At 45.3% G+C, this 27,927-nt stretch overlaps 2 protein-coding genes across 2 annotated transcripts in view; one reads left to right on the plus strand and one right to left on the minus strand.

Annotated features, from left to right (window-relative positions):
• Nucleotides 1-27,927, minus strand: part of LOC137376602 (endoplasmic reticulum membrane-associated RNA degradation protein-like) — a 119,118-nt gene that overhangs the window by 32,302 nt on the left and 58,889 nt on the right. The gene's annotated exons all lie outside the window — the stretch shown is intronic.
• LOC137376730 (dynein light chain Tctex-type protein 2-like) lies at nucleotides 218-27,877 on the plus strand. The gene is made up of 4 exons (XM_068045705.1): nucleotides 218-490; nucleotides 4,292-4,510; nucleotides 21,341-21,499; nucleotides 27,767-27,877. The coding sequence occupies exons 1-4, from the start codon at nucleotides 284-286 to the stop codon at nucleotides 27,875-27,877; spliced, it is 696 nt and encodes a 231-aa protein (XP_067901806.1). The 5' UTR covers nucleotides 218-283.

Below are 27,927 nucleotides of genomic sequence, written 5' to 3' on the forward strand. Positions count from 1 at the left end.
GCCCACCGGGCACGTGACTATCAGCCGCCACCCCCCCCTTTAACAATACTGAACATTATTTTCTAGACCTGTAACCAATACAAAAGCAAGAAATAATGCGCGAAAAACTAACTGAAATAAAATAAACGAGAATAAATAAACGGCTGGGGCGTGATCACGTGACATCCTAGCCCCCCCCCCTCCCGTTCTCAACGGCCGCCTCGCGAGCGGATGACGTCACTGCAGCGGCACGCGGGCTGGATTCAAATCAGGAACGGCCGTTTAACGGGATCCGTGTGGCAAGATGAGCGAAGAGGAGGATGAGGTGCCCGAAACTCTGGAAGATGAAGTGGACGATGGCCTGGAACTGGACGAGCTGAAGCCTAACATCCCGCTGGGCCGAATGGGTTTGCCGATCCGCAGAAAGATCGGTAGAACGTCGACTGAACCCGCGGAGGAACGGAGAGTCACGGGCCGGAGTCGCAGGTCAAGCGTGTTCGAGGAGAACGCGGTACGCGGCTGGAATGGCCAGGGGTACATCTGGAGATGTCTTGGCGAGTTTGCGAGCTCTTCCTGCCCGATACCAGTCGGGGGCCGTATTCCGGGAGGTGTCACCCACTGCAGAATTTCAGACCTTTCCCGTTTTTACAAAAATGATCAACATTTTTGTCAACAGGGCCTTTTTCCAAAATACAATAGAAATCATAGAACGTTTAAGGCACAGAAAGAGGCCATTTGGCCCATCGTGTCTGTGCCGGCCGAAAAACGATCCTAACCCCACCTTCCAGCATTTGGTCCGTAGCCCTGCAGATTACTGCACTTGAGATGCATAACCAGACTCCTTTTGAATGAGTTGAGGGTTTCTGCCTCAACTACCCTTTCAGGCAGTGAGTTCCAAACCCCCACCACCCTCTGGGTGAAAACATTTCTCCTCATCTTCCCTCTAATTCTTCTACCAGTCACTTAAATAGCTCTACATCCCACTTTCACCTGCCAGTCAAACTAGTAATAGATCCTGACGCAGCTACATCTGTCTGAAATGTACCTTTTTAGAATATCTTTTTAAAATAAGCTTTACCATGACTAGGTACTGAGCAGGTTACTTATGACTTTGTATATGTCTATTTTTTTCGACTTGGCTGTTTCTGATATGCTCTCAAGTCAACTTTTCTTAACCCTATTTTAGAGTCATAGATTTATACAGCACAGAAACAGGCCCTTCGGCCCAATGCATCTGTGCCGACCATCAAGCACCCATCCAATCTAGTTCCATTTTCCCACACTTGGCCCGTAGCCTTGTATGCTATGGCATTTCAAGTGCTCATCTAAATACTTCTTAAATGTTGTGAGGGTTCCTGCCTCTACCACCCCTTCAGGCAGTGTGTTCCAGATTCCAACCACCCTCTGGGTGAAAAAAAATTTCCTCAACTCGCCTCTAAACCTCCTGCTCCTTACTTTAAATCTATGGCCCCTGGTAATTGATCCATCCGCTAAGGGAAAGAGTTTCTTCCTATCTATCCTAACAGTGCCCCTCACAATTTTGTACACCTCTGTCAGGTCCGCCCTCAACCTTCTCTGCTTTAAGGAAAACAACCCCAGCCTATCCAGTCTCTCCTCATAGCTGAAATGCTCCAGCCCAGGCTACATCCTGGTGAATCTCCTCTGCACCCTCTCCAATGCAATCATATCCTTCCTGTAATGTGGTGACCAGAACTGAGCACGGTACTCCAGCTGTGGCCTAACCAGTTTTTTATACAGCTCTAACATAACCTACCTGCTCTTATATTCTGTGCCTTCGCTAATAAAGGCAAGTATCCCATATGCATTCTTAACCACCTTATCTACCTGTGCAGCTGCCTTCAGTGATCTATGGACAAGTACACTAAGGTCCCTCTGACCCTCTGTGCTTCCCAGGGTCCTACCATTCATTGCATATTCCCTTACCTTGTTAGCCCTCCCAAACTGCAACACCTCACACTTCTCAGGATTAAATTCCATCTGCCACTGCTCCGCCTATCTCACCAGCCCAACTATATCGTCCGGTAATCTAGGCTTTCCTCCTCACTATCCACGACACCACCAATTTTCCTGTCATCTGTGAACTTACTGATCATGCCTCCTATATTAACGTTTAAATCATTAATGAACACTACAAACAGTAAGGGTCCCAGCACCGATCCCTGAGGTACACCACTGGTCACAGGCCTCCATTCACAAAAACAACCTTCAACCATCACCCTCTGCCTCCTGCCACTAAGCCAAGTAAGATCCAATTTGCCAAATTACCCTGGATCCCATGGGCTCTTACCTTCTTGACCAATCGCCCATGCGGGACCTTATCAAAAGCCTTACTGAAGTGCATGTAGACTACATCAACTGCCCTACCCTCATCTACACATCTCGTCACTTACTCAAAATTCAATCAAATTTGTTAGACATGATCTTCCCTTGACAAAGCCATGCTGACTATCCCTGATCAATCCCTGCCTCTCCAAATGGAGATTAATCTTATCTCTCAGAATTTTTTCCAGTAGTTTCCCTACCACTGATGTTAGACTCACTGGCCTATAATTACCTGGTTTATCCCTGCTATGCCTCTTGAATAATGGTACCACATTCGCTGTCCTCTGGTACCTCTCCTTTGGCCGGAGAGGATTTGAAAATTTGTGTCAGAGCCCCTGCTATCTTCTCCCTTGCCTCACATAGCAACCTGGGGATTTATCACCTTTCAGCCCACTAAAACAGCTAATACTTCCTCCTTTTCAATGCTAATTGTTCAAGTATATCACAATCCCCCTCCCTGATCTCTACACCTACATCGTCCTTCTCCATAGTGAACACAGTTTTTTTTTATTTAGAGATACAGTACTGAAACAGGCCCTTCGGCCCAACGAATCTGTGCTGACCAAGAACCATCCATTTATACTAACCCTACAGTAATCCCATATTCCCTACCACCTACCTATACTAGGGGCAATTTACAATGGCCAATTTACCTATCACCTGCAAGTCTTTGGCGGTGGGAGGAAACCAGAGCGCCCAGCAAAAACCCACACAGTCACAGGGAAAACTTGCAAACTCCACACAGGCAGTACCCAGAATTGAACCCGGGTCCCTGGAGCTGTGAGGCTGCAGTGCTAACCACTGCGCCACTGTGCCTTAAAACCTCAAACAAAAGCAAAATACTGCGGATGCTGGAAATCTGAAATAAAAACAAGAAATGCTGGAAATACTCAGCAGGTCTGGCAGCATCTGTGAAGAGAGAAGCAGAGTTAACGTTTCAGGTCTTTGACCTTTCAGAACTTCTGAAGAAGGGTCACTGACCTGAAACGTTAACTTTGCTTCTCTCTCCACAGATGCTGCCAGACCTGCTGAGTATTTCCAACATTTCTTGTTTTAATTTAAAACCTCACCTATGTCCTCCGGCTTCACACACAGATTGCCACTTTGGTCCCTAATGGGCCCCACTCTTTCCCTGGTTATCCTCTTGCCCTTAATATACTTGTAAAACGCCTTGGGATTTTCCTTTATCTTGTCTGCCAGTGTTTTTTCATGCTGCCTCTTCGCTCTCCTAATTGCTTTTTTAAGTACCCCCCCCCCCCCCCACCCTGCACTTTCTATACTGCTATAGGACCTCTGCTGTTTTCAGCGCTCTGAATCTGCCATAAGCCTCCTTTTTTTTCCTTATCGAATCCTCTATATTCCTTGACATCCATGGTTCCCTGAACTATTTGGTCCTACTCTTCACCTTTACGGGAACATGTTGGCCCTGAACACTCACTATTTCTTTTCTGAAAGACTCCCACTGGTCTGATGTAGACTTTGCTACAAGAAGCTGCTCCCAGTCCACTTTGGCCAAATCCTGTTTTATCATATTGACATCTGCTTTCCCTCAACTCAGTACATTTATTTCCGGTCCCTCTATGTCCTTTTCCATAACTACCTTACATTTTAGAGTTATGGTCACTATCCCTGAAATGCTCCCCCACTGCCATTTCTACCACTTGTCCAGCTTCATTCCCTAGGATTAAGTCCAGGACTGCCCTTCCTCTTGTAGGACTCTCTACGTGCTGGCTCAAAAAGCTCTCCTGAATGCACTTTAAGAATTCTGCTCCCTTTGAGTCTTTTGCACGAATACTATTCCCTCTAATCTGGGGAAGTTGAAATCCCCTACTATTATTACCTATTATTTTTGCAAGCATTTTTGACATGAAGATGATTTTAGATGAATAATAAAAATGTAAATTGCATACAGTATGTAGGTTATTATACTGAAAATAATAATTACTAACAACTCTCTTTCTGAGTGAAGTTTCATGAGATCCTAAAGGAAAGGCTACATGATACCATCCTTCAAGTTGTGCATGCGGACAAGAGTGAACTGGAAGAAGAAGATGATGAAGTTTTCGAAGAACCTTTAACATGGAAACCTAGTCTGGTGAAACAAAAAGTGGCTAATACTTTTAGAATGGTTCCAGATAAAGAATTTGATTTTGCTGCAGTCGCAAAAAGGGTAGATGAGCTTTTAGAGGTATAGTATAATGCAGTACAGCTTTAAAAAAAAAATTGACATTTTTTAAAATTATACCTTCATGGGATGTGGGCGGCATTGCTCACCCTAATTGCCCTTGCGAAGGTGGTGGTGAGCTGCCTTCTTGAATACAACTGAGTGGCTTGATAGGCAATTTCAGAGGGCAGTTAAGAGCCAATCACATTGTTATGAGTCTGGAGTCATGCATAGGTCCAGACCAGATAAAGACGGCAGATTTCCTTCCCTAAAGGACATTGGTGAACCAGATGGGTGTTTATGACAATCTGGTAGTTTCATGGTCACCATTACTGAATCTAACTTTTTAATTCCAGATTTATTAAATTAGTTGAATTTAAATTCTCCAGCTGCCATGGTGGCGCTTGAACACATATCTCTGGATCATTAGTCGGGACCTCTGGATTACTAGTCCAGTTAGAACCACTATGCAACTGTACGCTGAATAGCTTTTTATAAATACTATTTTACTGTGTTTGAAAGATCTGTTCTCATGAATGTCTTAAGAATAGGCACATGAAGTATGAAGCTATTTCTCATGGAGATTCCATAATAAAACTACAGGGCCAGTATAGAATCTTCCACTAAACACTACCAATTCAGTACAAGCAATCACACCGACTAATAGTATATTACAACAATTTAGTGTTCATTGAAACTATTGAAATTAGACCCATAGATATACCAGTTAGATGTTTTGCTGTTTCAAGGGCATGCTGGGATGTAGAAATGGAAGAGGATTTCTGTTACCACCATGTGAGCAATGTGTCTTGGGGGTCTCTTGCTGTCTTCACTTGGTTTTACTGTAACAGGGTTTAATTTTAAACACCGTGTTTTGAGCTCCCCTTTTTGTGAATCCATGTTCAGTTTCCAATTATCAGGCAAATAACTGAGCACAAACAGACTTTCTTTGGTTTAAAGCAGAAAGATGAAATTTATTAAACCTTAACTTAATTCTAATACGGTTCACACCTATGGATATATGACATGCTCACGCTAGCATGCACACGCAATATAAACATGGAAGATAGGGACAGAAAAGAGTAGAAGAGGTAAGTAGAACAATTGGCAATATTTTGTTACTCGAGCTTGTGGTACTCCTTGATTGTAGTTATATTCTTGCATTTTGTTGGGGCCCAATAATCGTCTTAAAACTCTGTTCATGTGGCAAACCTTTTTCTGAGTTTCATGTGTCTTCATGGTTTCAGTTCCCTGAGAGATAGGTAGGCAGGCAGACAGGAGAGGCTGTAAGTCTTGCTTCAGTTCCAGGAGAGATGTTATTCCATGAGCACACGGCTTTGTCTCTGCTCAAATCCCTTTGTTTGAGAGTTCAAATTCAAAAACTCCCAGGGTGCTCAGCAGGTTAATCATTTGACTAGCTCCTTGCATGGAACAGTCTCCAACATCCTTTGTTGGAGGTTCAAATCCAAAAGCTCCAGCCAGCTAGACATGTGACTAGAACTGATTTGACCACTTCTGTGTATTGGAGGCTGGATCCCCATTGTTTCAACATTGTCTGTTATCATGGAATGTCTTTCCGATTAGGGCTTGCAATTTTAAGTTTTAATGTTCAGGTGTGCTTCAGTCTTGGCAGGTGGAGTTTGCCTGACAATTGTGTATATTCGTGAAAGAGGTTGGGAAAAGTTAGTAAAAGATCCCTGCAGAGATAGTTAAGTGGGTGATTTTGATTGCAAAATATTATTTTCTGTACTCTTAGACGTGGTCTCTTCAGACTACTAGAAAAGATCAAATGTCCACCAAAGCTACTAAGTATCATCTCCTCATTCCATGACAATATGAAAGGCACAATTCAGCATAGCGGCGTCTCATCAGACCCCTTTCCTATCCTGAGTGGCGTGAAACAGGGCTGTGTTCTCTCACCTACACTGTTTGGGATTTTCTTCTCCCTGCTGCTCTCACACGCGTTCAAGTCTTCAGAAGAAGGAATTTTCCTCCACACAAGATCAGGTGGCAGGTTGTTCAACCTTGCCCGCCTAAGAGCGAAGACCAAAGTATGGAAAGTCCTCATCAGGGAACTCCTCTTTGCTGACGATGCTGCTTTAACATCTCACACTGAAGAGTGCCTGCAGAGTCTCATTGACAGGTTTGCAGCTGCCTGCAACGAATTTGGCCTAACCATCAGCCTTAAGAAAACGAACATCATGGGACAGGACGTCAGAAATGCTCCATCCATCAATATCGGCGACCACGCTCTGGAAGTGGTTCAAGAGTTCACCTACCTAGGCTCAACTATCACCAGTAACCTGTCTCTCGATGCAGAAATCAACAAGTGCATGGGAAAGGCTTTCACTGCTATGTCCAGACTGGCCAAGAGAGTGTGGGAAAATGGCGCACTGACACGGAACACAAAAGTCCGAGTGTATCAAGCCTGTGTCCTCAGTACCTTGCTCTACGGCAGCGAGGCTTGGACAGCGTATGTCAGCCAAGAGCGACGTCTCAATTCATTCCATCCTTGCTGCCTCCGGAGAATCCTTGGCATCAGGTGGCAGGACCATATCTCTAATACAGTAGTCCTCGAGGCGGCCAACATCCCCAGCTTGTACACACTACTGAGCCAGCGGCGCTTGAGATGGCTTGGCCATGTGAGCCGCATGGAAGATGGCAGGATCCCAAGGACACATAGTACAGCAAGCTCGCCACAGGTGTCAGACCTACCGGCCGTCCATGTCTCCGCTTTAAAGACGTCTGCAAACGCGACACGAAGTCCTGTAACATTGATCACAAGTCGTGGGAGTCAGTTACCAGCGATCGCCAGAGCTGGCAGGCAGCCATAAATGTGGGGCTAAAGTGTGGCGAGTCGAAGAGACTTAGCAGTTGGCAGGAAAAAAGACAGAAGCGCAAGGGAAGAGCCAACTGTGTAACAGTCCCGACAACCAATTTTTTCTGCAGCACCTGTGGAAGAGTCTGTCACTCTAGGCCTTTATAGCCACTCCAGGCGCTGCTCCACAAACCATTGACCACCTCCAGGCGCTTACCCATTGTCTCCCGAGACAAGGAGGCCAAAGAGGAAGACTCTTAGATAAATAAAGAATCCTCCGCGTAATATGGGGGCTCACCTCTTTATCATCCATCACTTTAGGGAATGGATTTTTATTGTGAAGGACAAGAAGTACATAAAACTTTAATTATTTGCAATGTTTCTACTGTACCAATTGGCCTCCTATATTTACAGGGAAGAGGGGAAGTGGATGGTTTTTGAATGGGAAACCGGTACAGGTTTCCCAGGCATCCTGGAGATAGTAAGTGAAGGATGTCTTTTAAAATTTTTCTGCATCACCTGCTGTCGTGCAAGCCCCCACATTAATTTCACCACATGGACATTAAATTTCACATTGTTGCTAGGAAGAAGAGAAGGCCTATTAGTCATTACAAGGGGTTGCCAAGCCCCTGGCTGGAAGGACATTTTTGCATATTAGCAGACAGTGTTGGAACAAACGAGCTTTCCTCTGCTCTCAATCGGCAGAACAGACGTGGTCAGACCAGTTTAGTCACATGACTAACAGGCTGTTGTAGAGTTTGAACTGAGTTTTAAATTGGAGAAACTGTGTTTGAACACAGAAAGCTCTTGGCTTCTGGACTGAAAAGGTCTCTTGTGGCTGGCTCGCTGCAGCCTCTCCTGTCTGCTCATTTCTTTCTCACCAGCTTTGGAATCCATTGAAGACACTGGAACCCCAAGAGAGAGAAGTCTCCTACAGTGAACACGGTTTAAGAAGAATACTGGGTCCCAACAAAAAGCAAGAATTACCTATAAGCAAGAACTATCTACAAAAGGACTGCAGTGAGCTCAAAGCACAGTAACAAGAAACTCTTCAGATATTGCCTCAAACCTCCACTTTTCCCCTGCTCTTTTCTGTCATTATTTGTGTGTTTTTTTTAATTCATTCATGGGATGTGGGCATCGCTGGCCAGGCCAGTATTTATTGCCCATCCTTAATTGCCTTTGAGAAGGTGGTGGTGAGCTGCCTTCTTGAACTGCTGCAGTCCATGTGGGGTTGGTACATTGAGTGGCTTGCTAGGCCACTTCAGAGGGCATGTAAGAGTCATCCACATTGCTGTGGGTCTGGAGTCACATGTAGGCCAGACCAGGTAAGGACAGCAGATTTCCTTCCCTAAAGGATATTAGTGAACCAGATGGGTTTTTACAACAATCGACAATGGTTTCATGGCCATCATTAGACTAGCTTTTTTAAAAATTCCAGATTTATTAATTGAATTCAAATCCCACCTTCTGCTGTGGTGGGATTCGAACCCATGTCCCCAGAGCAATAACCTGGGTCTCTGGGTTACTAGTCTAGGACAATACCAATATGCCACTGCCTCCCCACATATCGCATTTGCATGCTAGCGTAGGGCGCGGCATGTATCCATAGGCGATAACCGAAATCGAGTTTTAAATTTTAATAAATTTCACTTTTCTTCTTTAAACCTAAGAAATCCTGTTTGTGCTCATTTCTTTGCTTTATAATTAGAAAGCATTAAACAAGGATTCACAAAGGGGAGCTCAAAACACGGTGCGTTTAAAATTATATCCTGTTACAGTAAGACCAGGTGAAGGCTGAACAGAACCCCTAGACACCTTTCTCACCTGGTTGTAACAACACAAATAGGTTACAGAGGGAAACAGATTTGGTTGTTGGATTAAAGGCCAGAATAAATGGAATTTAAATACAGTATGTAAGTCCAATAATCCTCGGCTGACGTTGTAGTCTTGACATCCTCGCTTGGCCACATGCATGGTGGTTGGCTTGCTTTGCTCAGGCCTCCTGAAGGCAGAATGGGTTGTTGATTCTCTTCCCCTGGTTGCTGGCCGTAGCAGTCTGTAGGCTTGGGGGGCGGGGGGGTTCCCAGTCACAGCCGGGTCTTCCCTTGATATTTTCTGGGGAGAGAGAGAGCCTGCTTTGTTGCTGTTTTTTCAGTTACTGCCTGTCTGCTGTCTGTGTGACAAAACTTAGTTTCTTCAGAGCTGCGCAAGCAGTCATATGGTTCTATCAAACCCCTTTGTTTTTAATTAGGTTTTTTCTGAAATCTTCTCTAAAATTCAAGGTGCTACATGTCTCAGGATGTGCAGTCACACTTGGAGGAGGTTGGCTCTTTCAAAGTCAGTGGGTGGGAATGGCATTGATGGCCATGCTGATAAACCCATTCTAGGTAATACAGTCACTTAGAACAAGCAGTTGTTCTGGCTGGGCTTTGTTTAACTTCTCATCTCCAGTTCAGTCTCCCAGTGCTTCAAATGTAAACTGAAGTGGCCATCATGGCTGTCAGTTTTTTAAAAGTTAACATGTAGGATTTTTTCCATTAAAAGTCTAATGTGAGTTTCCAACCAATTAAATTAATATTTCCCATTTGGCATATGGGGTTTTCCTGACAACAGGCTGCCACCTGCCTGCCTGTGGGCGGGAAAGCCTGCAGCACAAGGCCATAGCTGAGGAGCAGGTAGGTAGGGAGGTAAAGATCGCGGTTGGGATGGTCTTGTGGTCGGGGGGGGGGAGATCACGGAGTTAGCAACCGTGGAGCTGCGGGTAAGCATGTTGGGTTGGGATGAAACACTCCTGCTCCTCCTGGCCCAGAAACTGTGCTGTAAATGCACTTACCTTATGGATCCGGAGCTGCTGCTTTTACTTGCTGGGAGCCTGGTCAAAATGGGTTTAAAATTTTTTTAAAGCCTGTTACAATGGAGGCATGCAGCCTCCTTAAAAGCTTTTACCAGTCAATCCACCTCCTGAGAGCAGATTGGTTGCCCATCCCATTTCCACTAAAACTGGAAGGAGGTGGGTGGTGTCTTGCTTGAAATTTTTCAAACATTAACTTCTCACCCTTCCAAATTCATCCATTCTTGGTGTTAAAATTATTCCCAATATCTGCAACAGTTCAATGTCTAGAACATCGACATGATTAGCACAATGAAAGCTGCTCTTTATAGTCCTTCCACTATGCTTAAAACTGATGACTGCCTCATCAAAGAATGGTTACAGCACAGAAGAAGGCTATTTGGCCCATTGTGTCCATGCCAGCTCGCTGCAAGAGAAACTCACCCCTTCCTACTACCCTGCCTTTTCCCTGTAGCCCTGCAAATTTTTTCTCTTCAGATAATTATCCAGTTCTTTTTTAAAGGCTTTGGTTGGATCTACCTCCTCCACACTCTCAGGCAGTGCATTCCAGATCCTAACACTTGCTGCATAAAAATGTTATTCCTCATGTCACTGTTGCTTCTTTTGCCAATCGTCTTAAATCAGTGTTCTCTGGTTTTGGATCCTTCGGCCAATGGGAACAGTTTCTCCCGATCTACTCTGTGCAGATTTATCATAATTTTGAACACCTCGATCAAATCTTCTCTTCTCCAAGGAACAGTCCCAGCTTCTCCAACCTATCTACGTAACTGAAGCTCCTCATGGCTGGAACTATTCTCTTGAATCTTTTCTGCAACCTCTCGCCTTAACATCCTTCTGAAATTGTTGTGTCCAGAATTGGACACAATACTCCATTTCAGGCCGAAGCAGTGTTTTATACAAGTTTATCATAATTTCTAAAATAAAAATAAAATACTGCAGATGCTGGAAATCTGAAATAAAAATAGAAAATTCTGGAAATACTCAACCGGTCTGGCAGCATCTGTGGAGAGAAGGTTCTGATGAAAAGTCATCGACCTGAAACATTAACTCTGTTCCTTTCTCCACAGATGCTGTCAGACAGGATCTGAGTATTTCCAGCACTTTGTTTTGATTTATCATAGCTTTGTTTTGGTACTCTATGCTCCTATTTATAAAGCCCAGGGTCCCAGATGTTTTATTAACTGCTTTCTCAACTTGCCCTGCAACCTTCAATGATTTGTGCACATATACTCCCAGGTCCTTCTCCTGCACCCCCTTTCGAATTGCATCCTTTAATTTATGTTACCTCTCCTCATTCTTACTACCAAAATGAATCACTTCACACTTTTCTGCATTAAATTTCATCCGCCTCATGACCACCCATTCCACCAGCATGTCTATTGTTTTTTTAAATTAGCGAGTAATATCAAAATAGATTGTTAGAGCTTTTATAAGTATATAAAAATGAAGAGAGTAGCTAAAGTAAACGTTGGTCCCTTAGAAGCAGTGACAGGAGAAATTATCATGGAGAATGAGGAAATGGAACAGGCATCAAACAAATATTGTGTATCATGTCTTCACAATAGAAGACACAAGTTTGATATCAAACTCGATGGTAACATAGTGGCTAAAAAGAGTGAGGAAATTAATATCAGCAGAGAAAATGTATTGGAGAAATTTAAGGGACTAAAATCTGACAAATTCCCAAGACCTGATGGCCTACACCCTAGGGTTCTGAAGTAGATAGCTGCAGAGATAGTGGATGAGCTAGCTATGATTGCCTAAAATTCCTTAGATTCACGAACGGTCGCATCAGATTGAAAGTTGGCAAATATTACACCACTTTTCAAGAAAGGAGGGAGAGAAAGTGGAACTACAGGCCAGTTAGCCTAACATGAAGCTGGGAAATATGCTGGAATCTATTAAAGAAGCCTTAACACACTCAGAAAAGCACAGTATGATTAGAACAAGACAACGTGGTTTTATTAAAGGAAAATCATGTTTGACAAATTACAGAGGACACACTGACACAAATGGGAATGCACATGGGTGTCACAGCAATGTAAATACGTCCTTCACTAAATGTTCCTCACCAACATATGTGTCCTTTCTCTGTGTGAATGATGTGCGCCAGCATGTATTGCCAGTGTCACATCCCTTTGCACCGTTGGCCCTTCAGGAGAGCCAACGTATGCAATAACATTATTGCCATGCCACCATTACTCATGAGCGTCTCCACGGATGCAGTGACTGTACATTGGCTCAGTCGGCTGCTGCCTCTAAAGGTTTACACAGGGATGGCTACAGATGTGGACTGGTGCACAGCAGGTGAGCGAGGGTGATGTGTGGCTTGCAGAACTCATGTCAGTTCCTATGGAGCAGACAGCCTTTGTCTGATGAGCCACTTCCGTACATCCCTAGCTCACTGCTAGCCCTGCGTGCACAGCCTGGGTGCCATCTGCCCTCCCATGTGTCTTTCATCCTGTAGGTCCTCAGCATCCTCATAGTCCGAGGAGGAATCCTATTGACGTTTTTCCTCAATATGCCAGGCCTGGCTCCTATTGGTTGATTAGTTGTGCAGAGCAGCAAAGAAAGGTGCTGGTCTTTTCGGCCCGTAGTACAGGGCATCACCCTATCCATACAGGCATTGGAGGCGCTCTTTCAGCACGCCGATCTCCTGCTCAATGGTGGCTCATATAGCTCAGTGGCTGGCATTGTATCTCTCCTCTGCAGCAGTGATGGAGTCTCTCACGGGTGTCGGGAGGCACGTCTGCAAAGGATAGCCTTTATCTCCAAAAAGCCACCCCTCCATCTGAGCAAGTTCAGTGAACACCGGTGGCAGCTGGGACTGGCGCAAGACCCAAGTATCATTACAGCTGCCTGAGAAGCGGTTACACATTCGCAGCAAGCATCTGCGGTGATCACATACCAGCTTCACCTAGATTGAGAGGAGTCTGTTAATGGTGACGTCTGCAGGTGATAGCCTGGTGGGAGGCCTGATAGCCACATGAGTGCAGTCTATGAACATTACAACCTGTGGTTCTCCGGCAATGATGCCAGAACCAATGGCCCTTTGGGCCTGGCTCTGAGATTCCGTCCTGAAGTGGAGATCCTCACTGGCCCTCCGGTGCAGGGCATTGGTGACCTCCCTGAGGCAGGGGTGCACTGCTGACTTGTGATCCCACAGGTGGGCCCCTAAAAAGTTGCAGAGGCATCAGGCTTCAGAACCGCTGCCACTATGAGAAACAAAGGCATGGGATGTCCACCGGAGCCCATGGTATTGCCGATCCTGGCCAACACTCAATGGCACAGCATGACCACATCAAGATTCTACCAGCTGAATCAATGCCCCCACCATCCATATAACCTGAATGCTCCTGCCCTTCCTGGCACCCTCCCCACACACAGGGTGCCTAGTGTGCCATTGCTCCCTCAAAAACATGAACAAACACAGAGTGTACACTGTTAACGGAAGAATGGTACACAGTACCTCCCTTCATGCCAGCAGAACTTTTCCTCCAGTAATCCCAGACCCCATCCCTTTAAGAATGCAGAGTGAGACCCCTGAAAAGAAACTTCAGGTCTGCCGTGAAACCTTCTGCCTATGTGGACCTGCCAGCTTTTCCAATCGTGAATGTGACAGCTGCCCGTTCATTGAAAAATCAGGAAGTGTCAATGGGGAGGCGGCGGGCTGCATAATCAGCAAAGGTTAGTACTGTTTACCATATGCTAATTGTGGTGCCGCCGGTGTGGGGGCGGGTCTCTCTCCCACTCCGCGACCCACGGCATCAAGGGGCTGGTAAAATTCAGCCCATTGTGTGCAGTTTTCTCCACATTTAAGAAAGGATATGCTTGCATTGGAGGTGGTACAGCAAAGGTTCACTAAATTGGTCCCTGGGATGAGGGGGTTGTCCTATGATGAGGCTGAGTAAATTGGGCCTACAATGTCTGGAGTTTAGAAGAATGAAAGGCAATTTCATTGAAACATACAAGATTCTAAAGGGGCTGGATAGGGTAGACACAGAGAGATTGTTTCTGCTGGTTGAGAAATCTAAAATGCTAGGGCACAGTCTCAGGATAAGGGCTGATCATTTTGGACTGAAAGGAGGAAAAATTACTTCACTCAAAGGATTGTGAATCTTTGTAATTCTCTACCCCAGAGGGTTATGGATGCTCCATCGTTGAATACATTTAAGGCTGGGATAGACAGATTTTTGGTCTCGGAATCAAGGGATATGGTGAGCGGACAGGAAAGTGGAGTTGAAGCCTAAGATCAACCATGATTGTATTAATGGCGGAGCAGGCTCGATGGGCCATATGGTCTACTCCTGTTCTTATTTCTTGTGTTGTATGTCCTCTTGAAGTTTATCACTATTCTCCTCATAGTTCACAATACCTTCAAGTTTTATGTTATTCGCAAATTTTGAAGTAGTGCCCTGTATACCCAAGTCTAGGTCATTAATGTAGATCAAGAAAGACAGGGGTCCCAACACTGACCCCTAGGAAACCCCACTATATATTTGCCTCCAGTCTGAAAAACAACTAATCACATTCTTTTTTACATTTTTTACAATCTTTTTTTTGCATTTATTTCATTTCATCTTAGTTTGTTCAATTTGCTTACCCACTGTTTTTTTTTCAGGTTTGCACTTGCTGCTGTTCAATATTCAGTGCATTAACACCTAATCTGTACTAATGCTTTGTCTTTCAACACACCATTAACATATTGTTTGCCTTTGCTCCGTGACCTTTTGGTCAGCTATGTGGCCTGGTCCAGTCTACACCTCCTTTGTTATCTCTTGCCCCACCCCCACCTCACTTGCTTATAACCTGTGACTTTTCTAATATTTGTCAGTTCTGAAGAAGGGTCACTGACCCGAAATGTTAACCCTGCTTCTCTTTTCACAGATGCTGCCAGACCTGTCAAGTGGTTCCAGCATTTCTTATTTTTATTTCAGATTTCCAGCATCCGCAGTATTTTGCTTTTATTTTAGTGTTTAATTCACTGCCACTTCTCTTCCAGGAATGCCTACCTTGAAGAAGTTCTGCTCTTCTCTCCGACGGGATTTTCGTTTGTCTCTTTTACCTTGTTCACCTTCATTGCTTTCTATTTTCCTCCTGGTGTTTGATAAGGTATCTACCAAAACTCATTTTCACAGCCACATCTCCTTGCTCAGTGACTGTCTCCAGCTCCGACTTATTCCACGTGGATTCCAACTGCAGTTTCGCCCATCATGCTTTGAATCCACCCAGGATCACAGGTATCTCCGAGAAATACAACGTTCCTCGGACTGCTACTCTCACCGCATCCTGAGATCCACACTCAGTGCTATGCGCCGCCACATGCACACACTGGACCTCTCTCTCCAGCAGCACCGCCTCACCTTATCTCAAAGCTGTTCTACTCCGCAGTTTCATTTCATCTTTCGTCTCATCCGACGCATTAACAAAAAACTTTTTTTCTTCCTTTCAGGTGTTAAGGAACGTAAGCTCCAGCAGCTGATGGGGACTAATGCCCCTCTAGATCCTCCTTCCGCTTCACTTCCCTCTGACCCCACCCCTTCTGATCTGATCCCTTGCCGTGTATTCACTATACCGTCTGACCTCCCCCTCTTTGATGCTGAGCGTTCTGTACTCAGCAAAGGTCTCAGTTTTATCCCCTTACGCCCCCCACCTCAATGAATTTCGCGCTCGGCATGACGTTGAGCTCTTCTTCCGTCGCCTCCGCCTCCGGGCTCACTTCTTTGACCAGGAGTCCTCCCCCCGACCAGCAGACCCATTCACCCGCCTCCAGCATTTTCCCTCTACCTGGACCCCTCCCCCTGGCCTCTTACCGGCTCTTGATCTCTTCATTGAAAACTGTCGGCGAGACATTGGTCATCTCAATTTCTCTGCCCCCCTTCACTCACTCTAACCTGTCCCCCTCTGAACTTGAGGCACTCCATTCTCTCAGGTCTAACCCCGACATGGTCATCAAACCTGCAGACGAGTGGTGCTGTTGTTGTATGGTGTACCGACCACTACCTTGCAGAAGCTCAACGCCAACTCACAGACACTTCTTCCTACCTCCCTCTGGACCATGATCCCACCACCGAACATCAAGCCACCGTCCAAAGGACTGTCACTGACCTCATCTCCTCTGGAGATCTTCCCTCTACAGCTTCTAACCTCATAGTCCCGCAACCCTGGACAGCCCGCTTCTACCTCCTTCCCAAAATCCACAAACGGGACTGTCCCGGCAGACCCATTGTGTCAGCCTGCTCCTGCCCCACTGAACTTATTTCTTCCAATCTTGACTCTATCTTTTCTCCGCTGGTCCAGTCTCTTCCCACCTACATCCGTGACTCTTCTGACGCCCTACGTCATTTTGACAATTTCCAGTTTCCTGGTCCCAACCGCCTCCTCTTCACTATGGACGTCCAATCGTTCTACACCTCCATCCCCCACCAGGATGGTTTGAGGGCTCTCCGCTTCTTCCTGGAACAGAGGCCCAACCAGTCCCCATCCACCACCACCCTCCTCCGCCTGGCTGAACTTGTTCTCACATTGAACAACTTCTCCTTCAACTCCAAGCACTTCCTTCAAGTAAAAGTTGTCGCTGTGAGTACCCGCATGGGTCCTAGTTATGCTTGTCTTTTTGTGGGATATATCGAGCATTCTTTGTTCCAGTCCTACTCAGGCCCCCTCCCCCAACTCTTTTTCCGGTACATTGATGACTGTATCGGTGCCGTTTCCTGCTCCCGTCTCGAACTGGAAAACTTTATCAACTTTGCTTCCAATTTCCACCCTTCTCTCACCTTTACATGGTCCATCTCTGACCCTTCCCTTCCTCGACTTCTCTGTCTCCATCTCTGGGGATAGGTTGCCTACTAATATCCATTATAAGCCCACCAACTCCCACAGGTACCTCGACTACACTTCTTCACACCCTACCTTCTGTAAGGACTCCATTCCGTTCTCCCAGTTTCTCCGTCTCCGACGCATCTGCTCTGATGATGCTACCTTCCATGACGGTGCTTCTGATATGACCTCCTTTTTCCTCAACCGAGGATTTCCCCCCACTGTGGTTGACAGGACCCTCAACCGTGTCCGTCCCATTCCCCGCACTTCTACCCTCACCCCTTCCCCTCCCTCCCAGAACCGTGACAGGGTTCCCCTTGTCCTCACTTTCCACCCCATCAGCCTCCATATCCAAAGGATCATCCTCCGCCATTTCCGCCACCTCCAGCGTGATGCCACTACCAGTCGCATCTTTCCCTCCCTTCCCCTGTCAGCATTCCGAAGGGATCGTTCCCTCTGCGACACCCTGGTCCACTCCTCCATTACCCCCACCACCTCGTCCCCGTCCCATGGCACCTTCCCCTGCAATCGCAGGAGGTGTAATACCTGCCCATTTACCTCCTCGCTCCTCACTATCCCAGGCCCCAAACACTCCTTTCAGGTGAAGCAGCGATTTACTTGTACTTCTTTCAATGTAGTATAATGTATTCGCTGCTCACAGTGTGGTCTCCTCTACATTGGGGAGACCAAGCGCAGACTGGGTGACCGCTTTGCGGAACATCTCCACTCAGTTCGCAAGCAGGACCCTGAGCTTCCGGTTGCTTGCCATTTCAACACTCCCTCCTACTCTCATGCTCACATCTCTGTCCTGGGATTGCTGCAGTGTTCCAGTGAACATCAACGCAAGCTCGAGGAACAGCATCTCATCTACCGATTAGGCACACTACAGCCTGCCGGACTGAACATTGAGTTCAATAATTTCAGAGCATGACAGCGCCCCATTTTAGTTTCATTTTTAGTTTTTTTTTCTTTTTTACATTCTTTTTTACATTTTTTACAATCTTTTTTTTGCATTTATTTCATTTCATCTTAGTTTGTTCAGTTTGCTTACCCACTGTTTTTTTTTCAGGTTTGCACTTGCTGCTGTTCAATATTTAGTGCATTAACACCTAATCTGTACTAATGCTTTGTCTTTCAACACACCATTAACATATTGTTTGCCTTTGCTCCATGACCTTTTGGTCAGCTATGTGGCCTGGTCCAATCTAGACCTCCTTTGTTATCTCTTGCCCCACCCCCACCTCACTTGCTTATAACCTGTGACTTTTCTAATATTTGTCAGTTCCGAAGGAGGGTCACTGACCCGAAATGTTAACTCTGCTTCTCTTTTCACAGATGCTGCCAGACCTGCTGAGTGGTTCTAGCGTTTCTTATTCTTAATCACAGCTACTCTTTGTTTCCTGTCAGTCAGCCAATTTCATATGCATGCTGCTACCGTCCTGTTTATTCCATACACTCTAACTTTGCTGACAAGCCTGTAATGTGGCACTTCATTAAATGCCTTTGGAAGTCCATATACACCACATCAACCTCATTACTCTCATCAATCCTCTGTTAACTCATCAAAAAAACTCAAGCCAGTTAGTAAAACACGATTTTCCCTTAACAAATCCATGCAGGCTTTCCTTAATTAATCCACATTTGTCCAAGTGGCTATTAATTGTGTCCCAAAGCATTATTTCTAATGGCTCTCCCACCACCGAGGTTAAACTGATTGGCCTGTAGTTTCTGGGCATGTCCTTGCATCTTTTTTTTGAATAAGGGTATAACATTTGCAATTCTCCAGTCCACTGGCACCACACCTGTATCTAAGGAGGATTTAAAGACTATGGCCAGAGTCTGCAGTTTCCACCCTTATTTCCCTAAATATCCATGGATTCATCTCATCTGGTCCTGGTGACTTATCAACTTTTAAGCACAGCCAGCCTGTCTAATACCTTCTCTTTATCAAATTTTAGCCCATCCAGTGTCTCAAGTACCTTCTCTTTCACTAAGATTTGGGCAGCATCATCTTCCTAGGTAAAGCCAGATGCAAAGTACTCATTTAGTACCTCAGCCATGACCATTCCTTCCATGCGTAAGTCCCCTTTTTGGTCCCTATTCGGCCCCATTCCTCCTTTTACCACCCTTTTACTATTTGTGTATATAGAAGACTTTTCGATTCCCTTTTATGTTAGTTGCAAGTCTCTTCTCATACTCTCTCTTTGCTTCTCATTTCTTTTTTCAATTCCCTGCTGAACCATCTATATTCAGCCTGGTTCTCAATTGTATTATCCACCTGATTTCTGTCATATGCACCCTTTTTCTGCTTCATCTTACTCTCTTTCATCATCCAGGGAGCTTTGGATCTAGGCCCGACCTTTCCCTTCATGGGAAAATACCTTGACTGTGCCCGAACTATCTCATCTTTAAAAGCAGGCCATTGTTCAGTTGCAGTTTTGCCTTCCAATCTTTGATTCCAATTTACTTGGGCCAGATCCATTCTCACTCCATTGAAGTTGGCCCTCTCCCAATTAATTGTCTTTTTTTCTGGATTGCTCCTTGTCCTTTACCATAGCTAACCTAAACTTTAAGATGCTATGGTCACTGTCGCCTAAATGTTCCCCTACTGTCACTTGATTCACTTGACTGACAACATTAACTAGATTCTCCTGAATACGCAGTAGAAACTCTTGCTGCTCTCTGCCTTTTACACTATTACTATCCTTGTCTATATTAGGATAATTACAGTTCCCCATTCTAATTATATAATTGTTGCACCTCTTTGTAATTTCTTTGTAAATTTGTTCCTCTATATCCTTTCCACTAGTTGGTAGCCTATTGAATAGCAGCAATGTAATGGTACCTCTATTGTTTCTTAGCTCTAACCAAATAGATTCTGTCCTTGACCCCTCTAGGACACCCTCTCTCTCCAGCACTGTAATGTTCTCCTTGATACAGCCACCCCTCCTTTCCTTCCTTCTTTTCCCTATCTTTTTGAACACCTTGTATCCAAGAATATTTAGTATCCAGACCTGCCCTTTTTGAGCCAGGTCTCCGTTATTGCTGAGTAAACCTTGAGATTTAGAATGACAACACTGAAATGCATTAGCTGGAAGACTGTGTTTGAGAACTTGCCCTCATCCATCCAGTACCTACCATGATTGGGTTACAGAGGGGCAATCTGCTGTTGAAGCTCTGTACCTTCACCTGTTGGGATTAGTGTTCATTGTGGTATGAGGTGTCCCTGTGCAATGGTCAGAATGATGATGTCATTGCATTCGCGTACCTTATGGTGAGCTGTGTTGCTCAGCATGCTGCTGACTTTGGGGCAGAATTTGGTTGCGCTATTAATTCTTGATGGCAGGGATACCATGGGACTCTAATGTGTAGCCTTGCTTGGGTCATGGTGGGAGGTGGGGGGAATAACTTAAAAGTTCAAAGTTTGATCCAGCGATTGATTATAATCGATTGCAGAGTGAAACTAGCGTAAAAAGAAAGTCATGATTTTTTTTTTAAATGATGATTGAGGCCTACTGGCAGTGGAAAAGTACCATAACAAAATTCCTTCCACCCCAGCCATGATCCTGGGACTCTTGGCAGTGTCAAGGTATTGGGAGTACGCAGTCAGAAGTTCCATTACTCTCTAAATCTGTCCACCCTGGCCTTTCAGAGACTTTACAAACATACTGAAATTCCATAAGAGAGTGAGATGGAGAGATTTAGGGAGGGAATTCCAGTGCTGAAAGCATGGCTGCCAATGCTGGCGTGGAGAGTGACGAATGCACAATAGGCCAGAGCTGGAGTTCTCAGAGGTTTTAAGGCTAGAGAAGCTTATAGAGATAGGAAAGTGCAGTCATTGAGAAATTTCAATACATGGATGAGAATTTTAAATTTGAGGAACTGGGACCTTGTGGGCTTAGGAGGCACAGTGGTAACAGATCAGTGGGACTTGGTCTGCGATGGGATATAGGCAGCAGAGTTTCGGATGAACTAACGTTCATGGAGTATGGGAGGGCAGCCAGGAGAACACAGGAATAATCAAACATTTAACAGTTGTAAATAGCCAATTGGATATAATAACCTATCTTGTTGGCTGCATCTAATGACTACATCGTTGGCAATAAGAAGGGGCAGGGAGCTCAGTTCATTAAAGCCTGCCGAGCTGAAACTATTAGTGGAAGCATATTAAAAAGATCATTCAAATAAACCTGCTCCACCAGTGGTGTCAGTAAGAAATGCATCCTGTAAGTTTTGATTACACCGTTCATTATATTTTGCTTTGATAGCATAAAGAGGAAATAAAACTTTTAATTTCTGTTTGCTAGAAAACAAGATTGCTTAGAATTGGTGAAAGACAATAGCAAGTTTTCTTTTTTTATAGGGTAAACTAAGAGATAAGGATTTTGGTACGCTCAATTGTAAGACATTGACTCTTTCCCTTTCTGATGACATAAGAGCAATAGCAAAAGAATTGGCACCTGATCGATTTAAGTTAATTGCTAGAGTTTTCTGTGGAGAATTGAAAAATCAAGGTTTAATGGTAAGTGAAAAATTTCAAGTTGACAATACTTAAGCACATTCATTTTGGATATTGTATATGAGAAGTCAGTGATGCAGTTTTGTGATATGTTCTTTCATTGTATGGTGGTTTGTCCATATTGTGGGTGTCATTCAGCTGTACCTTTTAAATATTAAAGGCCATATTTTCCTCAAATTGCAAATAACTGGTTAATTCCCCCTGTTTTCATAGATATTAACAAACCTAAATCAAAATAACAGTTGCTAGCAATTTTGGTGTGGTTTAATTATTGCAATATAAATTGGATAGCAGAGCAAAAGAACACCAGCTAATTATGAATCACCTATAATAATCACATTACTCAAGCAACGAAATTGCTACTTGATAAAATATTGAATTTAGTGTTACAATTGTTCAGGCAACATTGGAAAGTTCAGTGGTCCCAGTGATGTACATGATTCAGTAGTTGCTATTTTGTTCCCCTAGTAATATGCACAAGATTTTTAAAAAAGCATCTGATATATTTGAGGGTATACAATTAAGGAAAAAATGTTTTACAAACTTAAATCAGAGTCTGATAATGTAAATCCAAATTCTATCATCTCACATGATCCCAATAATTCAATAATCAATTTATGGTACCTCATACTTAAACATATTTTCATGTAGTTTGCTTATAAATTAACTTCCCTTAATTAACTTATCTATTTATATTTGGGTACAGGAGTAATAATGGAATGTTTTATGTTTTATTGAAACCTATTAAGGTCCCAAAATGGCAGACAGGAAGCACATGTACACATGAATGGCCATAAGTGTGCCATATTGGGTAAGAAAAAACAAGATACATATGCCTGAATAAGGCATTAGGCTCTTTGCATAATTAAATAAGGGGCCTAACACCTGCTTGAGGCCCCTGCTCCCACATTGTTTTTTCCTGAGGCAGCACCTCTAAGTTTGAAGCTGGGATGGCCAGAAGTGCTCCTCTCGATCCTACATGAAAGGACCCAGTCATCTATGTTTCCATAAAGTGGATTTCAGATAATCATTTATGGTCAATAATGTTTTGTTAAAGTACTTAACTGAAAACTACACAGCTTTTAAAATACTATCTCCAAGAGGTGGGTCCAGAGTCCGCTGCATTGAACAGGACGAGATGTGCATGCGTTTCTTCTTCCAAACGGTGCACAGAGAGAGCTCTGATCAGCAGCCTGGAGGAAGAGGATGGCTCGATAACGTCTTCGCAGTCTGATATACTAAGAATCAGCAACTCCTTTTATGCTGGGCTGTACGACGTGAAGTCCACGGACAGCACGGTCTCCCAGTCCTTCCTGTCAGCTATCACGGAGGTCTTTTTTTTTAGAGATACAGCACTGAAACAGGCCCTTCGGCCCACCGAGTCTGTGCCGACCATTAACCACCCATTTATACTAATCCTACACTAATTCCATATTCCTACCACATCCCAACCTGTCCCTATATTTCCCTACCACCTACCTATACTAGGGGCAATTTTATAATGGCCAATTAACCTATCAACCTGCAAGTCTTTGGCATGTGGGAGGAAACCGGAGCACCCGGAGGAAACCCACGCAGACACAGGGAGAACTTGCAAACTCCACACAGGCAGTACCCGGAATTGGACCCGGGTCCCTGGAGCTGTGAGGCTGCGGTGCTAACCACTGCGCCACTGTGCCGCCTGTCTTAGATGACAGCATGCGGTAGAGACTGGACAAACCGCTAACTCTGGATGAGCTGACAAACGCCATCAGGTCCTTCGAGACGAGTAAAACTCCCGGAAGCGACGGCTTACTGGTTGAGTTGTATTCGGCTCTGTGGGGCTGGATTGGCCCAGACCTGCTGGAAGTATACAAGAGTATGCTTCTGGCCGGCAGCATGTCAGAATCCATGAGGAAAGGCATCATCACCCTCATCTACAAGCGGAAGGGGGAGAGGGCGGAAATCAGAAATTGGTGGCCCATCTTGCTGCTTAATGTTGACTACAAGATTCTGTCCAAAGTCATCGCCAGTCAGGTCAAGTCTGCCCTGGAGTTGGTGATTCACCTTGACCAGACTTGTACTGTACCCGGTAGGAAGATCTCTGATAGTCTCGCACTACTCAGGCATACGATCATCTATGTACAGAATAGGAGGGTGGGCACCTGCCTCATCAGCTTGGACCAGGAGAAGGCTTTTGACAGGATATCGCACGCATACATGATGGACATGCTTTCCAAAATCGGGTTTGGGGAGGGAATCCAAAATTGGATCAAACTGCTCTACACAAATATCAGCAGCGCAGTCTCAATCAATGGGTGGGAATCAGAAAGTTTCCTGATCCAATCTGGAGTCAGATAGGGCTGTCCTCTTTCCCCTGTCTTGTTTGTTTGCTGTATGGAGCCTTTTGCTGAGTCCATTAGGAAGGATGCGGGCAAAAGAGGGGTGACAATCCCAGGCAGAGGAGGCACTCAGGTCAAAGCCTCCCTGTACATGGACAACGTCTTTTCTTGGATCCGCTGTCCGTTCGCAGATTGATGAGCATCTGCGACCAGTTCGAACTGGCCTCGGGAGCCAAAGTTAACCACGACAAGCATGAGGCCACGTTTTTTGGGAACTGCGCCAACTGATCCTTTGTCCCCTTCACCGTCAGGTCAGACTACCTGAAGATGCTGGGGAAATGGTTCGGAGGGCCGGGGCATGCGCCAAAACCTGGAAGGAGCGAGTAGCCATGGTACACCATAAACTGAGCGTGTGGGAGCAGCGTGGGTAAGAACCTGGTCATCAGGTGTGGGGCGCTCATGTTGTTGCTGTATGTGGCGCAGATCTGGCCCATACCCCACTCCTGTGCCATGGCGGTCACCCGAGCCATTTTCCTCTTTATCTGGAGATGCAAAATGGACTGGGTCCGGAGGGACACAATGTTCAAACCTCTGGATAAGGGTGGGAAAAATGTACCCAACATCGCCCTCATCCTGATGACAACCTTCGTGTGCGGCCGCATCAAGCTGTGCGTAGAGCCCCAGTACGCAAATACCAAGTGTCACTACATGCTGAGGTTCTATCTGTCACTGGTGTTGCGGAGGATGGGTCTGGTCACATTGCCGCAGAACGCTCCAACCAGTTGGGCTGTGCCATACCACCTATCCTTCGTGGAAAAGTTTCTGCAGAAAAACACCTTTGACCACCAATCCATCAGGCACTGGTCTGCACACAATGTCCTCAAGGTCCTACAGGTTAAGGAGATGGTGGATCCTGTCGGATGGTTCCCCAAGCAGACTGCCAAAGTCATTTGGCAGAACGTCTCATCACCAGAACTTTCAAACAAGCACCAAGACGTAGCTTGACTGGTGGTGAGAAGAGCCCTCCCCGTCAGATGCTTCCTGCATGCCCGGAGTCTCTCCCCCTCCGCACGCTGCCCTCAAGGTGGTTGTGGTGGGGAAGAGACTGTTGCCCACCTCCTTCTGGAATGTGTCTTTGCAAAGCAGGTGTGGAAAGAGATGCAATGGTTTTTGTCCAGGTTCATCCCATGCAGCTCTGTAAAACAGGAGTCTGTGCTCCACGGGCTGTTCCCTGGGACGCACACCGAGACAAACATCAACTGTTGCTGGAGGACCATCAATTTGGTGAAAGATGCTCTTTGTTCTGCCCAAAACTTGCTGGTCTTCCAACGTAAAGAGTTGTCCACGACCGAGTGTTGCAGACTGGCACATTCCAAGGTCCAGGACTATGTGCTGAGGGACACACAAAAGCTTGGGGCAGCCGCTGCAAAGGCTCAATGGGGAAAGACCACTGTGTAAGGTCCTCCCGCCATAGTGAACTGGGGCTGGATCCATGGGAAACCACTCAGGCTGTATACACCAAATATGGGTTAGTTGTAAAATGTACATGGCATGTAAAATGGGATGGAAGGGTTGTGAGGCAACTCACTCCTGTATTGAAGGAAACTGATTTCCTTTGCACTTTTTGGAATGTCAACTTTATGCTCTTTTGAACTGTTTGTAATGTATTTTTTTTTTACAGATTTCTATGAATTAAAGTAAATTTTTGGGGAAAAAAACTATCTCCTTAAACAACCTTCCCCTATCTCTCCATGCTCACCTCTGATGGGCAGAATTTAATTCCCTCCTGTGGAGTGGGCTGGGAGGCGGAGAGGGGGCCATAGAATTGGGAGGGGGAAGGCTGGAGGTGGAGTGCTTGTTGCCTTTCCGACTCCCTCCAGTTAACGGCCACTTAAGGGCCTCATCTCGCCGCGGCTGGTATTCTATCATGGGTGCCCTCCGGCACGTGGAGAGGCCGCCCAGTGAAAGCTTGTGGACTTGGTGGGACAGGGGGACCCTCCTGATCAGAGCCCCCAGCTGCAAGGGCCTCCCCTTCGTAAAGCCCCCCCGTTCCCTTCCTCACTGACTGGCCCCAGTGAACCCCACAAATTTACCTTAATTTCGGAGCTTCCTCCATGTAGCTGATCCTGGCTGGCTGCAGTCCCAGCAGTGGCCATTGCTCCCGGTGGCATTGCTGGGACTGAAGAGCTTCCAGCCATCCAATTGACCAGAAGCTCTTGGAGGCAGGACCTCCACTCTTAAAGGGACGGAAGCCCTGACGCCAGGCAGTTAGCTGCCTGATGGCCATGCAATTATAGTGGGGCTTCCAAAAATGGCCACCGCAGTGTTGCCCCCTGCTTTCCGACCGGTGGATGGGGCCATCGCCATGGCCATTAAATTCAGCACAACAAGTGCAAGCAGCTCATGGACTTCTTTGTTACTAAGATTGAGACCATGCTTTTCCTCTGCTGCTCTCCTGCGCCACTCCCCCATCACCTCCCACAGCCCTCATCCCTGACTTTGTAATTCTGTCTTCCTTCATACCCCTCCAACCTCATTATGTCCATGTTATCCTGTTCCTGTTTGTTGTCCTGACTCCATTCCCACTAAGCTGGTGAGCGTCCAATTTCTCTTCCTGGACCTATTGATAGCTGACATCATTATTGGTTTGCTCTCTTCAGGGACAGTTCCTCTCCCTTTCAAAGCAGTCGTCATTATGCCCCCTCATAATATCCTCCCTTCTGCTCACTTGCAAATTACCACTGCATCTTCAACCTCCAGTTCCTTTCCAGAGTCCTTCAGCATGCCCACCTTTCCTGAAACTTCATGTCTGAATTTCTCTAATCAAGTATCTGCCCCACCACAGCACTAAAACAGCCCTAAATCAAAGTTATATCTTCCGAGACCGTGGCGCATTTCTCTTCCTTGACCTCTTTGCAGCCTTTGACATGGTCAATCACGCCTTCGCTCAATGTCTCTCCTCTGTACTTGAGCTCAGTTTTGTTAATGGGAACTCTTACCTAATCCAGTAATGCCATCTCTATCTATTGTTACCTCTGGAGCTCCCCCTCCCACCTGGATCCCTCCTCTTCCTCATCTATGTGCTGCCCACCTGCACCCCTGCCTCAGCCCATAGTTTACTGAAGCCTCATCTATGCCATTGTCACCTCCAACTTAGATTATTTCAATGGCCTTCCATTTGCCACCCTCTAAATTCCACCTCATACAAAATTTGCTACTCGTATTACTCATCACTTCTGTCTTTGCTGACCTAGATTGGCTTCCAGTCCCCAAATATTTTCAATTTAAAATTCTCATCTACACATTTAAATCACTTCATGACCTTCCCCTTTCTTGCTGTAGCCCCCTCCAATCATTTAACCCCCCCCCCCCCACACCTCCAAAACACTCAGCTCCCCCTGCCTGTGATCTCTTGTGAAATCCCCTTCACGTACCATTTGTGACCTACGCCCACATGCTCTGGAATTTTTCCCCTAAAGCCACCTGCCAATCTGCTCTCTCTCTTTTAAGATTCTTTCTAAAATCTTACTTTCTTGGCTGAGCTTTTGGTTCCCCCTCCAAAAGCTCTTCTCCTTTAGCTCAATGTCATTTTTTGGCTAATTACACCTCTGAAGCCTCTTGGTACATTTTTCTTCTCTAAAGATGTTCTTGGATCATGAAAGACGCTGTATAATTGCAAGTTGTTTTCAACAACTCCACTTGCAATAAGTAACTAGCCAATCTTTTATAACATTTTTTAAACATGGTGTTGAATGTGAGACTCCCCATTTTTAAGAATAACCGTTGTAAAAAGTGAGTTGATTTATAATTAAATTTAGTTCTAAAGGAACTTGATGTATTGATAAATTCTTGATCAGATTTTTATTTTGAGTTAAGAATGTGTAGTACAATGTTTTTGGAAAGTTAGTGTTATATGTCACTCTGAACAGATTTTACTTTAATTCTATAGATTGCCAGCAGATTTCTCTGGGATCCAGAACATGACAGTTGGTGTGAAAGTCGCTTTCAGACCACTACTTTTTTTGTAGTGGGAACTGTGTATGCTGTATATTTTGAGTAGCAGTACTGTAATGAAATGTTTACCATTTATTTGAAAATTTAAAAGAACTG

This window comes from Heterodontus francisci, chromosome 13, assembly GCF_036365525.1.
Source record: "Heterodontus francisci isolate sHetFra1 chromosome 13, sHetFra1.hap1, whole genome shotgun sequence".
NCBI lineage: Eukaryota > Metazoa > Chordata > Chondrichthyes > Heterodontiformes > Heterodontidae > Heterodontus > Heterodontus francisci.